Source organism: Bos taurus, chromosome 18, assembly GCF_002263795.3.
Source record: "Bos taurus isolate L1 Dominette 01449 registration number 42190680 breed Hereford chromosome 18, ARS-UCD2.0, whole genome shotgun sequence".
In the NCBI taxonomy this organism is placed as follows: domain Eukaryota; kingdom Metazoa; phylum Chordata; class Mammalia; order Artiodactyla; family Bovidae; genus Bos; species Bos taurus.
Genome location: NC_037345.1, coordinates 2,337,576 through 2,352,602, shown reverse-complemented (window position 1 = coordinate 2,352,602; position 15,027 = coordinate 2,337,576). Strand labels below are relative to the sequence as shown.

The 15,027-nt window shown below is 44.2% G+C and overlaps 1 protein-coding gene across 6 annotated transcripts in view; it reads left to right on the top strand.

Moving 5' to 3' along the window:
• The first annotated feature begins 13,066 nt into the window (after window positions 1-13,066).
• WDR59 (WD repeat domain 59) overlaps window positions 13,067-15,027 on the top strand; it is an 81,889-nt gene continuing 79,928 nt past the window's right edge. For 5 of the 6 annotated variants that reach the window (XM_059876780.1, XM_005218355.5, XM_059876781.1 and 2 more), the window contains exon 1: window positions 13,067-13,192. In XM_059876780.1, coding sequence (XP_059732763.1) covers window positions 13,139-13,192 — 54 coding nt within the window. In that variant the 5' untranslated portion in view covers window positions 13,067-13,138. The remainder of the gene's footprint in view (window positions 13,193-15,027) is intronic. The other variant, NM_001101130.1, reaches the window with a different exon arrangement.

Genomic DNA, 15,027 nt, shown 5'->3' with positions numbered 1-15,027 from the left:
TGACTCGATGGACGTGAGTCTGAGTGAACTCCGGGAGTTGGTGAGGGACAGGGAGGCCTGGCGTGCTGCGATTCATGGGGTCGCAAAGAGTCAGACATGACTGAGCGACTGAACTGAACTGAACTGATGAAGGAAATTACAGTAAAACCTGTTAATTATGAAAAGGTGAAAGAGCTCCAACAGGGACAGGATGAAAATCCTGCAGTCTTCCAAAGGAGATTAGTGGAGGCTTTTAGGCAGTATGGGGCTTCCCTAGTAGCTCAGATGGTAAAGAATCCACCTGCAATGCAGGAGATCCGGGTTTGATCTTCCTGGGTCAGGAAGATCCCCTGGAGAAGGAAATGGCAACCCACTCCAGTACTCTTCCCTGGAGATTTCTATGGATGGAGAAGCCTGGTGGGCTATAGTCCATGGGATCGCAAAGAGTCGCACACGACTGTGTGACTAACTTTCACTTTCTTTTCACTTTTAACAAGTACACAAATGTAGATTCCTCCTGTCCCCTGAGGGACAGGCCCTCTTGGCTACACATTTCATAGTCCAGTCTGCCCCAGACATAGGCACAAAATTCAGAGAGCAACTGCTGGCCCTCAGACTCCAGTGAACGATTTGCTCCAATTGGCTTATTCAGTTTTCAACAATAGTGATATGGCCAAAAAGGCTGAACACACCCAGAGAAATATGCAAGAGACCCAAATGATTGCAATGGCTTTGTCTGCTCAGAGACAACCAATCAGGAGGCTGCCCTTTCTGGGCCAATCTGGTTCTGGCAGACCACAAGGCCCATGGGTACCCCTACAAGGCCAGTGTACCCTGTGTGGACAAAAGGCACTGGAGGAAGGCCTGTGGTCAAGGTGTCCTTTGTAAACAGCCAGGGCGTTGGCAGAGGGAATTCCACAGATGCCAGAAAGTGACAGGGCCCCTCAGCCATTGATGGTTTTGCAATCAGAAGACCCAATGGGGCCCAAGGCCAAAAGTGGCTCTGCCTAGAGACAATGTTTACATAACCAATGTCCAGCCTCGGGTGATCATTGATGTGGCTGGCCGCTTGGTAGAATTTCTTATAGACACTTGTGCAACCTTCTCAGTCTTAACCCAAAGGATTGGAAACCTTAGCAATCATAAGGAATATGTAATGGGGTTGTTAGAGAAAAAACAGGGGCACACTTTCCTAGAACTCATTTTGGGAAATGCTAATGGCCAGTTGTTCTTACATTTGTTTCTGTTTGTGCCTGATTGCCCCATCCCTCTAATGGGAAGAGATTTATTAACTAAGTTAGGGGCCACTCTGTTTCTGGAGGGGCAAAGGGACCACCCTCATCGCCAAATGATTTTAACAAAAAACAGAAAGGGACAGATTGAATCTGAAGTTGAGATAGAAGCCTTAATAGGCCCTGGAATGCAGAATATCGAGGTTCCAGATCTGGCCAAAGAGTCCAGCCAGTGGTTACTACACAAGATCCTCAAGAAATGTCTGTTCACTGGAGAGGACATCAGTCTCAGATTCCCTGAAATTGGAAAAGGAAATCACCGAGCTGTCCAAGAAGCAAACAAAGCAGCTTATATACCAACAGATAAAAACACAGGCAGTTTTAAAAGTCCTAGGCTTGACAGAGGAAATGCCACAGCCTTGCTAAGCCAAGGGAGAAAAGTGAAAGTGAAGTTGCTCGGTCGTGCCTGACTCTTTCGACTCCATGGACTGTAGCCCACTAGGCTCCTTTATCCAGGCAAGAGTACTAGAATGGGTTGCCATTTCCTTCTCCAGGGTATCATCCCAACCCAGGGATAGAACCTGGGTCTCCTCCACTGCAGGTAGACGCTTCACTGTCTGAGCACCAAGGAAGAAAACTGGGCTAAAAATAGAGGGTTAATAAGTCTAAAGGGATGGTATATGTTAGGTGAAAAGATGATGATTTCACAAGCTCACCAATGGAAAGTAATCAAGGCTTTATATAAAACTACCTGCTATGGATGTAATGAAGCTCTTTGGAAAGCTCTTTAGAATTTACTATAAAGATTGTTTGTGGGTAAAGGAATGAAAATGGTGGTGGCCTAGATTACCAAATCATGTGACACTTGTTTACAAAATAATCCCAGAACAATGCCACATCCTCCTCCATTATTTAGACCCATTCAACACCAAGAAAACCTGGAAAACTGGCAAACTGATTTTACTCAGATGCCCAAGTCCAGAGGATACAAATATTTATTGGTAAAGGTAGACACATTCTTTGGATGGGTAGAGACTTTTCCCACATGGACAGAAAAGGAGTAACAAAGAACTTAATTAAGAAGATAATCCCATCTTTAAAATTACATCACTGTATACAAAATGATATTGAACCTCTCCTGGATTTAGGAGTTATTTTGGAAAAATTGTTTGGGTTCTCAAGATCTCGGCTGAAATTCTGGAACAGGTACTATGAGGTCTCTGTGTTTGTGTGTTCATATGTGCCCATATGTGTTATAGATGTGTGATATTTCCAAAAATTCGTAAACGAGCTTGACTTAAAGAAATTAAATACTCATATAAATACTCAAAAATACAAAATAATCTGGCCAGAATTAGTTTCAGGCTAATGTTATCTGAAAAATATTCAAGACAAAACTGATATCTGGTATTGAAAGTGGTTTAAGCATTTTGGTGTGATGAATATAGGCAAAGAGTTACACATGATCATGATTTTCTAAGATTGGATTCAATTTAGTTGGGTAAATGGATTTTGTTAGGAATAGGCTAAGACAAGACTGGATTTGGTTTGTTTCTCTGAAGTATTCTTCAAATGCTACTTTTGACAAACAAATTGAGATGAGTTTCTTAGCCTGTAAGTGATTTATATTTGCTTTTGAGATCTTTAGGGAAAAAATCTTTAGGTTAGGGGTAAGTACTCACAGAAAACTAGTCAATCTAATCACACTAGGACCATAGCCTTGTCTAACTCAATGAAACTAAGCCATGCCCGTGGGGCAACCCAAGATGGGAGGGTCATGGTAGAGAGATCTGACAGAATGTGGTTCACTGGAGAAGAGAATGGCAAACCACTTCAGTATTCTTGCCTTGAGAACCCCATGAACAGTATGAAAAGGCAAAATGATAGGATACTGAAAGAGAAACTCCCCAGGTCAGTAGGTGCCCAACTCCAGAAAGAATGAAGGGATGGAGCCAAAGCAAAAACAATACCCAGCTGTGGATGTGACTGCTGATAGAAGCAAGGTCCGATGCTATAAAGAACAATATTGCATAGGAACCTGGATTGTCAGGTCCATGAATCAAGGCAAATTGGAAGTGGTCAAACAAGAGATGGCAAGAGTGAATGTCGACATTCTAGGAATCAGCAAACTGAAATGGGCTAGAATGGGTGAACTTAACTTAGATGACCATTATATCTACTACTGCGGGCAGGAATCCCTCAGAAGAAATGGAGTAGCCATCATGGTCAACAAAAGAGTCCGAAATGCAGTACTTGGATGCAATCTCAAAAATGACAGAATGATCTCTGTTCGTTTCCAAGGCAAACCATTCAATATCACAGTAATCCAAGTCTATGCCCCAACCAGTAACACTGAAGAAGCTGAAGTTGAATGGTTCTATGAAGACCTACAAGACCTTTTAGAACTAACACCCAAAAAAGATGTCCTTTTCATTATAGGGGACTGGAATGCAAAAGTAGGAAGTCAAGAAACACCTGGAGTAACAGGCAAATTTGGCCTTGGAATACAGAATGAAGCAGGGCAAAGACTAATAGAGTTTTGCCAAGAAAATGCACTGGTCATAACAAACACCCTCTTCCAACAACACAAGAGAAGACTCTATACATGGACATCATCAGATGGTCAACACCGAAATCAGATTGATTATATTCTTTGCAGCCAAAGATGGAGAAGCTCTATACAGTCAGCAAAAACAAGACCAGGAGCTGACTGTGGCTCAGATCATGAACTCCTTATTGCCAAATTCAGACTTAAATTGAAGAAAGTAGGGAAAACCACTAGACCATTCAGGTATGACCTAAATCAAATCCCTTATGATTATACAGTGGAAGTGAGAAATAGATTTAAGGGCCTAGATCTGATAGATAGAGTGCCTGATGAACTATGGACTGAGGTTCGTGACATTGTACAGGAATCAGGGATCAAGACCATACCCATGGAAATGGAAAAGAAATGCAAAAAAAAAGCAAAATGGCTGTCTGGGGAGGCCTTACAAATAGCTGTGAAAACAAGAGAAGCCAAAAGCAAAGGAGAAAAGGAAAGATATAGGCATCTGAATGCAGAGTTCCAAAGAATAGCAAGAAGAGATAAAAAAGCCTTCCTCAGCCATCAATGCAAAGAAATAGAGGAAAATAACAGAATGGGAAAGACTAGGGATCTCTTCAAGAAAATCAGAGATACCAAAGGAACATTTCATGCAAAGATGAGCTCGATAAAGGACCGAAATGGTATGGACCTAACAGAAACAGAAGATATTAAGAAGAGATGGCAAGAATACACAGAAGAACTGTACAAAAAAGATCTTTACAACCCAGATAATCACGATGGTGTGATCACTGACCTAGAGCCAGACATCCTGGAATGTGAAGTCAAGTGGGCCTTAGAAAGCATCATTACGAACAAAGCTAGTGGAGGTGATGGAATTCCAGTTGAGCTATTTCAAATCCTGAAAGACGATGCTGTGAAAGTGCTGCACTCAATATGCCAGCAAATTTGGAAAACTCAGCAGTGGCCACAGGACTGGAAAAGGTCAGTTTTCATTCCAATCCCAAAGAAAGGCAGTGCCAAAGAATGCTCAAACTACCGCACAATTGCACTCATCTCACACGCTACTAAAGTAATGCTCAAAATTCTCCAATCCAGGCTTCAGCAATATGTGAACTGTGAACTTCCTGATGTTCAAGCTGGTTTTAGAAAAGGCACAGGAACCAGAGATCAAATTGCCAACATCTGCTGGATCATGGAAAAAGCAAGAGAGTTCCAGAAAAACATCTATTTCTGCTTTATTGACTATGCCAAAGCCTTTGACTGTGTGGATCACAATAAACTGTGGAAAATTCTGAAAGAGATGGGAATACCAGACCACCTGATCTGCCTCTTGAGAAATTTGTATGCAGGTCAGGAAGCAACAGTTAGAACTGGACATGGAACAATAGACTGGTTCCAAATAGGAAAAGGAGTTCGTCAAGGCTGTATATTGTCACCCTGCTTATTTAACTTATATGCAGAGTACCTCATGAGAAACGCTGGACTAGAAGAAACACAAGCTGGAATCAAGATTGCTGGGAGAAATATCAATAACCTCAGATATGCAGATGACACCACCCTTATGGCAGAAAGTGAAGAGGAACTCAAAAGCCTCTTGATGAAAGTGAAAGTGGAGAGTGAAAAAGTTGGCTTAAAGCTCAACATTCAGAAAACGAAGATCATGGCATCGGGTGCCATCACTTCATGGGAAATAGATGGGGAAAGAGTGGAAACAGTGTCAGACTTTATTTTTCTGGGCTCCAAAATCAGTGCAGATGGTGACTGCAGCCATGAAATTAAAAGATGCTTACTCCTTGGAAGGAAAGTTATGACCAACCTAGATAGCATATTCAAAAGCAGAGGCATTACTTTGCCAACAAAGGTTCGTCTAGTCAAGGCTATGGGTTTTCCTGTGGTCATGTATGGATGTGAGAGTTGGACTGTGAAGAAGGCTGAGCGCTGAAGAATTGATGCTTTTGAACTGTGGTGTTGGAGAAGACTCTTGAGAGTCCCTTGGACTGCAAGGAGATCCAACCAGTCCATTCTGAGGGAGATCAGCTCTGGGATTTCTTTGGAAGGAATGATGCTAAAGCTGAAACTCCAGTAGTTTGGCCACCTCATGTGAACAGTTGACTCATTGGAAAAGACTCTGATGCTGGGAGGCATTGGGGGCAGAAGGAGAAGGGGACAACAGAGGATGAGATGACTGGATGGCATCACCGACTCGATGGACGTGAGTCTGAGTGAACTCTGGGAGTTGGTGACGGACCGGGAGGCCTGGCGTGCTGCGATTCATGGGGTTGCAAAGAGTCGGACACAACTAAGCAACTGATCTGATCTGATGTGCCTGTATGTGTTAGAGATGTGTGATATTTCCAAAAATTCGTAAAAGAGCTCGACTTAAAGAAAATTAAATACTCATATAAATACTCAAAAATACAAAATAATCTGGCCAGAATTAGTTTCAGGCTAATGTTATCTGAAAAATGTTCAAGACAAAACTGATATCTGGTATTGAAAGTGGTTTAAGCATTTTGGTGTGATGAATATAGGCAAAGAGTTACACATGATCATGATTTTCTAAGATTGGATTCAATTTAGTTGGGTAAATGGATTTTGTTAGGAATAGGCTAAGACAAGACTGGATTTGGTTTGTTTCTCTGAAGTATTCTTCAAATGCTACTTTTGACAAACAAATTGAGATGAGTTTCTTAGCCTGTAAGTGATTTATATTTGCTTTTGAGATCTTTAGGGAAAAAAATCTTTAGGTTAGAGGATAAGTATTGTCTTCCAGTGACTTGTGATCTTATCTGACTAAAAACTAACTTTGGGCTCTTGAGGTATCTCAAAGAGAAGTATTTAACTGTTAGGTAGGTAGAATAGGGAAAAGGAGTCCAAAATGGTGGTGGCTAAAAGACAAGGAAGGTCCGAGGACCAGAGTGAAAAAGTCAGGCAGAACAAACAGCACTCTCCTGGCTAAGCCCAATTTGCATAGGGCAGGCCCAGGTGGAGGAAAAAACATATAAAAGGAGGAGCCAAAGTGCTTTCTCTCGGACTCTCTCTCCCACGTGCATACGCTCTTTTCTTTCTCTCTCTCTCTCTCTCTCTCCTGCTATCTTCTAAATAAAATAGAGCTGTAACACTGATTTGCCTAAGAGCTGTAGCACGGTTTGTCCAAGACCTGAGAGCTGTGACGCGCCGAGGGCTTTAATGTCCGTTGCTCCAAATCTTTGTTGTGACGAGAGAAAGAATCGAGGAACATACACTCGCGTGACATAACTAATAACTAGCCTTATTTGGTATGTTATGTTAAATGTGATCATTTTAATTCTGGTTATTGTAACCATAGTTTATTGTACACTGTAATCAGATGTTTGACCATGTCTTTTGAGGGTTTTTTTTGTCATTTATAGATATTTCTTTACACTGGTGCTGATACAAAAATGCTTCATCTTCAAAAAGATACATAGGAAGACTAAGGAACCAGTTACAATAATCCTACATCCAGATGCTGGCTGTAGGGATTTCAGCCCAAGTAGACTAAAACAAGGAGCTGCCCTGCCCCTGGGGACCCTATATCAGGTATTCAGAGAGTTTCACTCCCTGATAGGCAGGGTCAAGGCCCCTACTCAGCCTCCAGGCAATTACAGAAGATGGACCTTTGCCCTTCTTTTTCCCATAAGATTATGGGAGTAAAATCTCTGAGGGGTGAATGTAACAGGAGGAAAAGGGGCAGGGCATAACTTTTGAAAGAAAGACACAGCCCAAGGACACAACATAAACAGATTAGAATCAAATGGGACCAAGACTAGATCTTAATCCTGGATCAGCAAGTGAATGACACACCCAGAGGTGCCATGACAGTTCCATGGCACTGTTAAAAGACCAAGGAGTCGGCAGTGGCCCAAATCCTGGAAATCTCCACCCATTCCCCAAAATAGTTGGAATAATCCTCCCACTCATTAGCATATGAAATTACCCAGCCTATAAAAACTAACCATGTCACATTTCATGGTACTCACCCTCTGTCTGTGATGGCCCACACTCTGTAGAGTGTGTTTCTCTCTGTATCTGAATAAACCCACTTCTTAGCTGTCACTTTGTAAATCTTTCACTGAATTCTTTCTGTGATGAGACATCAAGAACCTGAGCTTCATTAGGTCCTGAAACCAGGTACTGTGGCTTTTGGCTGGATTTGAGTCCCAACCATGTGGGTTTAAGTCCCAAACTGGGTTTTGGCTGGCTTTGAGTCCTAGCCACATGGGTCTGAGTCCCAAACCATGATAAATGGTTTTAGTTGGATGGCATCACTGATTCAATGGACTTAAGTTTGAGCAGCTTCTAGGAGATGGTGAAAGACAGGGAGGCCTGGCATGCTGCAGTCCGTGGGGTCACAAAGAGTGGGACATGACTGAGTAACGAGCAACTACATCCTAGGGCTTCTCAGATGGTGGCTCAGTGGTAAAGAATCCACCTGCCAAGCAGGAGATACGGGTTTGATCCCTGGTTGGGAAGATTCCCTGGAGAATGGGAACCCATTCCTGGGTTATCTTTCAATCTCCTGCCCTTGACTCTGGCTTGCAGTTTTCCCCCTTCCTGGCTCTTTGAGCTGATACCCTTCTCTCCAGAGCAGTATTTAGCTTTTTTGATGGAGAATTGGGAACAAACTGTAAGGTAGGAAGAAAGTCCAGTGCAGGAGTTTGGAGGCCAGGGCTGGAGGAGATGTTTAAGGACTGGGTTGGGTGAGTATGTCTGATGGGTGAACGAGAAAGAAAGCAAGGGATTTTAGGGACCACTGTTGTGATTCTGTGTTACTTTCTGGGTGTAAGGAGTTACAAGTAAGGACCTTGCTTTCATAGAAGACATCCTTTTGATGTAGACAGCACTGGGGGGCATCACATACACTTCTTGCCTTTATTCATTGGACCAGTATTCATGGAATACTGTACTTGCTGTCACCATGCAAGGCTGAACAAAACAGACCTGGTCCCTGTCCTTCGAAAGCTTGAAACTATTCAGTAAACAAATAAATATTGAGTTACAAATTGATGTGTATATTGAAAGAAAGGAATAAGCCACAGTATCATGTGTGTTAATTGGGGAACTGTTTTATGTCTTTGGAACACATCCTGCTCTTCACACTTTATAACACTGATCAGATCAGATCAGATCAGTCGCTCAGTCGTGTCCGACTCTTTGCGACCCCATGAATCGCAGCACGCCAGGCCTCCCTGTCCGTCACCAACTCCCGGAGTTCACTCAGACTCACATCCATCGAGTCAGTGATGCCATCCAGCCATCTCATCCTCTGTTGTCCCCTTCTCCTCCTGCCCCCAGTCCCTCCCAGCATCAGAGTCTTTTCCAATGAGTCAACTCTTCCCATGAGGTGGCCAAAGTACTGGAGTTTCAGCTTTAGCATCTTTCCTTCCCTAGAGGACTCCATCAAAAATCATAAAATTATACTGTAAAGCTCAAATGTTACTGTCTTAGGGATGTTATGTCAGGTCTCCCATTTAAGCTGCTTTCTTCTGGGACATTGCTTTCATAAAACACAGTTCTGCTAAGTGTATACTCTTGTGTCCCTGTTTGCGCACACTGAGCAGTTTCCAGGCATGAGTTGGTCTTCCTAACGCACTGACAAGTCCATCTTCCCATTAAATCCACACTCCAAGAGGGAAAGGAAGCCTTCTCATCTCTATTCATGTCACAACTTGCATGTAGAAATAGCTATAATTTTAACAACAATAATGATAGCTTACACTTGAGTATTCACTACATTCCAGGCCCTGTGCTTGCTTAACTCCTTACCACAACCAAATGAATTTCTTCCTTCTATAGAGAAATTGTCCCAAAGAAAGGCAATGCCAAAGAATGCTCAAACTACCACACAATTGCACTCATCTCACGCTAGCAAAGTAATGCTCAAAATTCTCCAAGCCAGGCTTCAACAATATGTGAACCACGAACTTCCAGATGTTCAAGCTGGTTTTAGAAAAGGCACAGGAACCAGAGATCAAATTGCCAACATCCGCTGGATCATCGAAAAAGCAAGAGAGTTCCAGAAAAACATCTATTTCTGCTTTATTGACTATGCCAAAGCCTTTGACTGTGTGGATCACGAGAAACTGTGGAAAATTCTGAAAGAGATGGGAATACCAGACTACCTGACCTGCCTCTTGAGAAATCTGTATGCAGGTCAGGAAGCAACAGTTAGAACTGGACATGGAACAACAGACTGGTTCCAAATAGGAAAAGGAGTTCATCAAGGCTGTATATTGTCACCCTGCTTATTTAACTTATGTGCAGAGTACATCATGAGAAATGCTGGGCTGGAGGAAGCACAAGCTGGAATCAAGATTGCTGGGAGAAATATCAATAACCTCAGATATGCAGATGACACCACCCTTATGGCAGAAAGTGAAGAGGAACTAAAGAGCCTGTTGATGAAAGTGAAAGAGGAGAATGAAAAAGTTGGCTTAAAGCTCAACATTCAGAAAGCTATGATCATGGCATCGGGTGCCATCACTTCATGGGAAATAGATGGGGAAACAGTGGAAACAGTGTCAGACTTTATTTTGGGGGCTCCAAAATCACTGCAGATGGTGACTACAGCCATGAAATTAAAAGATGCTTACTCCTTGGAAAGAAAGTTATGACCAACCTAGACAGCATGTTAAAAAGCAGAGACATTTGTCAACAAAGGTCCGTCTAGTCAAGGCTATGGTTTTTCCAGTAGTCATATATGGATGTGAGAGTTGGACTGTAAAGAAAGCTGAGTGCCAAAGAATTGATGCTTTTGAACTGTGGTGTTGGAGAAGACTCTTGAGAGTCCCTTGGACTGCAAGGAGATCCAACCAGTCCATCCTAAAGGAAATCAGTCCTGAATGTTCATTGGAAGGACTGATGTTGAAGCTGAAACTCCAATACTTTGGCCACTTGATTCAAAGAGCTGACTCATTTGAAAGACTCTGATGCTGGGAAAGATTGAAGGCAGGAGTCTCCTCGACAGAGGTGAGATTGTTGGATGACATCACCAACTCAATGGACATGAGTTTGAGTAAACTCTGGGAGTTGGTGATGGGCAGGGAGGCCTGGCATGCTGCAGTCCGTGGGGGTCACAAAGACTCGGACACGACTGAGCAACTGAATTGAACTGAATTGAACTGATGGAGAGATTGAGGCTAAGCCAGTTAAGTCCAGGATTTGAAAGGCTGAGGCTGAAAAAGAGAACTTAATAACCATTCCCCATGCTAGCACAGCAGTTCTCCAACTTTTGGATCTCAAGATCCCTTTAACTCCTAAAAATTACTAATGATCCCCCCAAACTTTTATGTGGGCTATATTTAGTACATTAGAAATTAAAACTGAAGACTTAAAAAAAATTATTTCATTTAAACATCAATGCATATTAACATTGTTGTTGTTCAGTTGCTCAATTAATATAAAATATTAACATTACTAAGACATTTTATAAGTGAAAAATAACTTTATTTTCCAAAACAAAAAAGCTTTAGTGAGAAGAGTGGCAGGTTTCCTTAATAGCTGGCTTAATAGAAAACCTCTGTATTTTCACATCTGCTTCGTTCAGTGTGTTACAAATATGTATCACGTACCCTCTGGAAAACTCCACTGTACACTGGTGAAACACAGTAGAAAAGACAAGTAACTTCTTAGGATCACTATGAAAATTGTTTTGCCTTCAGAAGCACACTCCCCCTCCATCTGTGGATACTTTGGCAGGCACTGCTGTACTGTATGGGCTTCCCTGGTGGCTAAAAGGGTAAAGAATCTGCCTGCAGTGCGGGAGACCTGGGTTCAGTCCCTGGATTGGGAAGATTTCCTGGAGAAGGCAGTAGCTACCCACTCCAGAAACGACTCGTATGTTGGCGCTTTTCAATACCTTTGTGGCAGGGGGGAAGAAGTAACCATTGTTGCTATTCAGTGGCTAAGTTGTGTGCCTTTCTTTGGACTCTGCGACCCCATGGACGGCAGCACGCCAGGCTTCCCTAAATTTCATTATCTCTCAGTTTGCTCAAACTCATGTCCCTCGTTTTGATGATGCCTCCCAACCATCTCATCCTTCGTCGCCCCCTTCTCCTGTTCCCTCAGTCTTTCCCTGCAGCTGGGTCTGGTAACCACTGGTCTGCACAAATGATTGCAGTGAGAAATATCAATAACCTCAGATATGCAGATGTCACCACACCACCCTTATGGCAGAAAGTGAAGAGGAACTCAAAAGCCTCTTGATGAAAGTGAAAGTGGAGAGTGAAAAAGTTGGCTTAAAGCTCAACATTCAGAAAACGAAGATCATGGCATCCGGTCCCATCACTTCATGGGAAATAGATGGGGAAACAGTGGAAACAGTGTCAGACTTTATTTTTCTGGGCTCCAAAATCAGTGCACATGGTGACTGCAGCCATGAAATTAAAAGACGCTTACTCCTTGGAAGGAAAGTTATGACCAACCTAGATAGCATAGTCAAAAGCAGAGACATTACTTTGCCAACAAAGGTTCATCTAGTCAAGGCTATGGTTTTTCCTGTGGTCATGTATGGATGTGAGAGTTGGACTGTGAAGAAGGCTGAGCGCCGAAGAATTGATGCTTTTGAACTGTGGTGTTGGAGAAGACTCTTGACAGTCGCTTGGACTGCAAGGAGATCCAACCAGTACACCCTAAAGGATTCAGTCCTGGGTATTCATTGGAAGGACTGATGCTGAAGCTGAAACTCCAATACTTTGGCCACCTCATGCGAAGAGTTGTCTCATTTGAAAAGACTCTGATGCTGGGAGGGATTGGGGGCAGGAGGAAAAGGGGACGACAGAGGATGAAATGGCTGGACGGCATCACCGACTCGATGGACATAAGTTTGGGTAAACTTCGGGAGTTGGTGATGGACAGGGAGGCCTGACGTGCTGCGATTCATGGGGTCGCAAAGAGTCGGACACTACTGAGCGACTGAACTGAACTGAACTGAATGTCCAGCTTTGGTTATCCACGGCCTGGGCCTTGCCAAGGACCCCGGGCAGAGGGGAATATCTCCCTCCTCTGCGCCAAATCCTAACCTACAAGCTCTGCCTTGGTTGCGGCTCAACCTTGGACTACAACTCCCGGCAGAGCTTGCGGTATGGGGGCATGTCCTCACCGCCCGGAGAAGCGAGGGTGGCTCGAGCAGAGTGACGGAAGAGGGGGCGTGCCCGTCTCGGGGCCGGCACGGTACCGCAATTGGAGGAACCGAGAAGAGGGGGCGTACCCAGTGGTGTGTGAGCCAATGGCGTGTGGCCAGACGGGCGGGGCGTGGCAGGGCGGACCTGAAGGCTGCGTGTAGCTTACTGAGCCCGGGAACGCGAGTGCAGGGGGTGGGAGCGCGTTGTCCTGCGGCCCCCGCGGCTGGGCGCGGGTGATGGCGGCGCGATGGAGCAGCGAGAACGTGGTGGTGGAATTCCGCGATTCCCAGGTGAGCTGGGGGCCAGTGGGGCCTTCCGAGCATGCGCCCTTCCTGGTTCCCCTCCCCCACGCGGCCGGGTCTGTCTCGGGGGCGTCGGGGCGACCCCCAGCCCTGCTGGTTAGGTAGGCAAGAGGGTGGCCAGGAGCTGTCAGACCCGAGCGGGCGAGGGGAGCTTGGATTATCGATGGGGGTGGTTGGGGCTGCCATTGGCGAGGTTTCGGGGTTCCCCTCGTGGATAAAAGGAGTGGGGTCTGCCTGGGGACATCTAAGTGCAGAGATTGCGGGTTTGTGAGCGCTGAGCGGAGGCTTCCCAGGACCAGGGTGGTGAGCGAGGGGGTGTTTGCAGTCCCCGCCCCTGGTGATTTTGGGCTTGTCACAGAACTTCGCTGAGCCTCAGATGCATGGATTTCCCAGCCTCACGGGACTTTGGAGTGGATTCGATTAAAAACAACAACAAAACTGCATGCAAAGTGCCTGTTTCAGCGTCTAAGCTTCTAAGTGTTCACTGATTCTAGAATAGTGGAAAATATCGTACAGCGAATAGGAGTATGCACTGCATGTATTAACCTGGGTTCGAATCCCGCCTCAGCTCTTAGCCTGTCCTCACCCACTGCTCATGTTTTCTTACCTGTAAGAGGTACGAATCGTGCCTACCTCGTAGGGTTGGTTTGAGAATTTTATGAGGTCATACATTTAGAATGTGTGGCACAGTGCTGGACACATGGTGAACCTAAAGGAAAGCTCCTACTTACTAGAAATTTTTACCAGCTTTCTGTTTCATTCCTTCCATATGTTGGGCCTTGTGCTAAGTGATTTATCTACATTTTGTTTTAATAATGCATGAAAAATCATGCAAGGTAAGTAGATATTACTCCTTTTTTTTTTTTCCCATTGGGGAAGCTGTTCCCCATTTGGCTGATTCCAAGTGACTTGGCCACGGCCTCTCATTAAGTGGGATTATGAGCACAGGGTCTTGTTGGGCTCATTACACCACCCTGCTTCATACTGTATGAGTCTATCATACAGTCATTCCACGAGAAATATCACGCCCCCCGCCCCAGCACCTAGGACACTGTCTTGGTGTTTCTCTTCATTCATCGCACACATATTTATTGAATACCTTCTCTGTGCCTGGCTTTCATGCACTCACTTGTTCAATAAAGGTTTACTAAACTTCTGCCAGGTGCATGCTGTGCCAGGCACTGTCTTGGTGCCGAGGTGATCTTTACTGAAGGGGAATCTGGATTTATGATAAGGGGATGATGTGGTTCCTTCTTTCTAAAACCCACTCCTTCTTTTGCCATGAAGATGAAGGAGTGGAGAACCTCCCACCAGTTTGCTCTGTGGTGCCCTTGATACACAGCAACCGTGGGGAATTTAAGCAACCAATTTTGATTAAAGGATCCTAAAAGCACTTTGCACTGTCAGCATGATGTCTCTGGAAGGAAGGAAGGTGCCAGACTCCTAGGGAAAAAGAACCGTATTCCTGTTACCCTTCTTGTTAATTGCTTTCGCTGGGGACTAAGAACAGAGTCATGTGTCCTACCTCTGAGCCTGCTAATTTGGAAGCTACTAATCTCCAAACCCTTTAATTTTCACAGAAACCCAGGTAGTCTCACCCCTACTTCTCTGCAGAGATGTAATTGGAAAGACCTGCAGAGAGGGTGCTGACACGGATATTAAGATGCTATGAAGTTGTATCGAATAATTAAACCTAAACAGCAGTTGTCATAGAGAACAAAGTAAATTGAGTCATCTAACTGCCTTGTGGGAGTTTCTGTTTTTCTATTTGATTTTTCTGTTCATTTGGAAGGGTGTGTCTTCGTGTGAGTTAGCATGGTTTT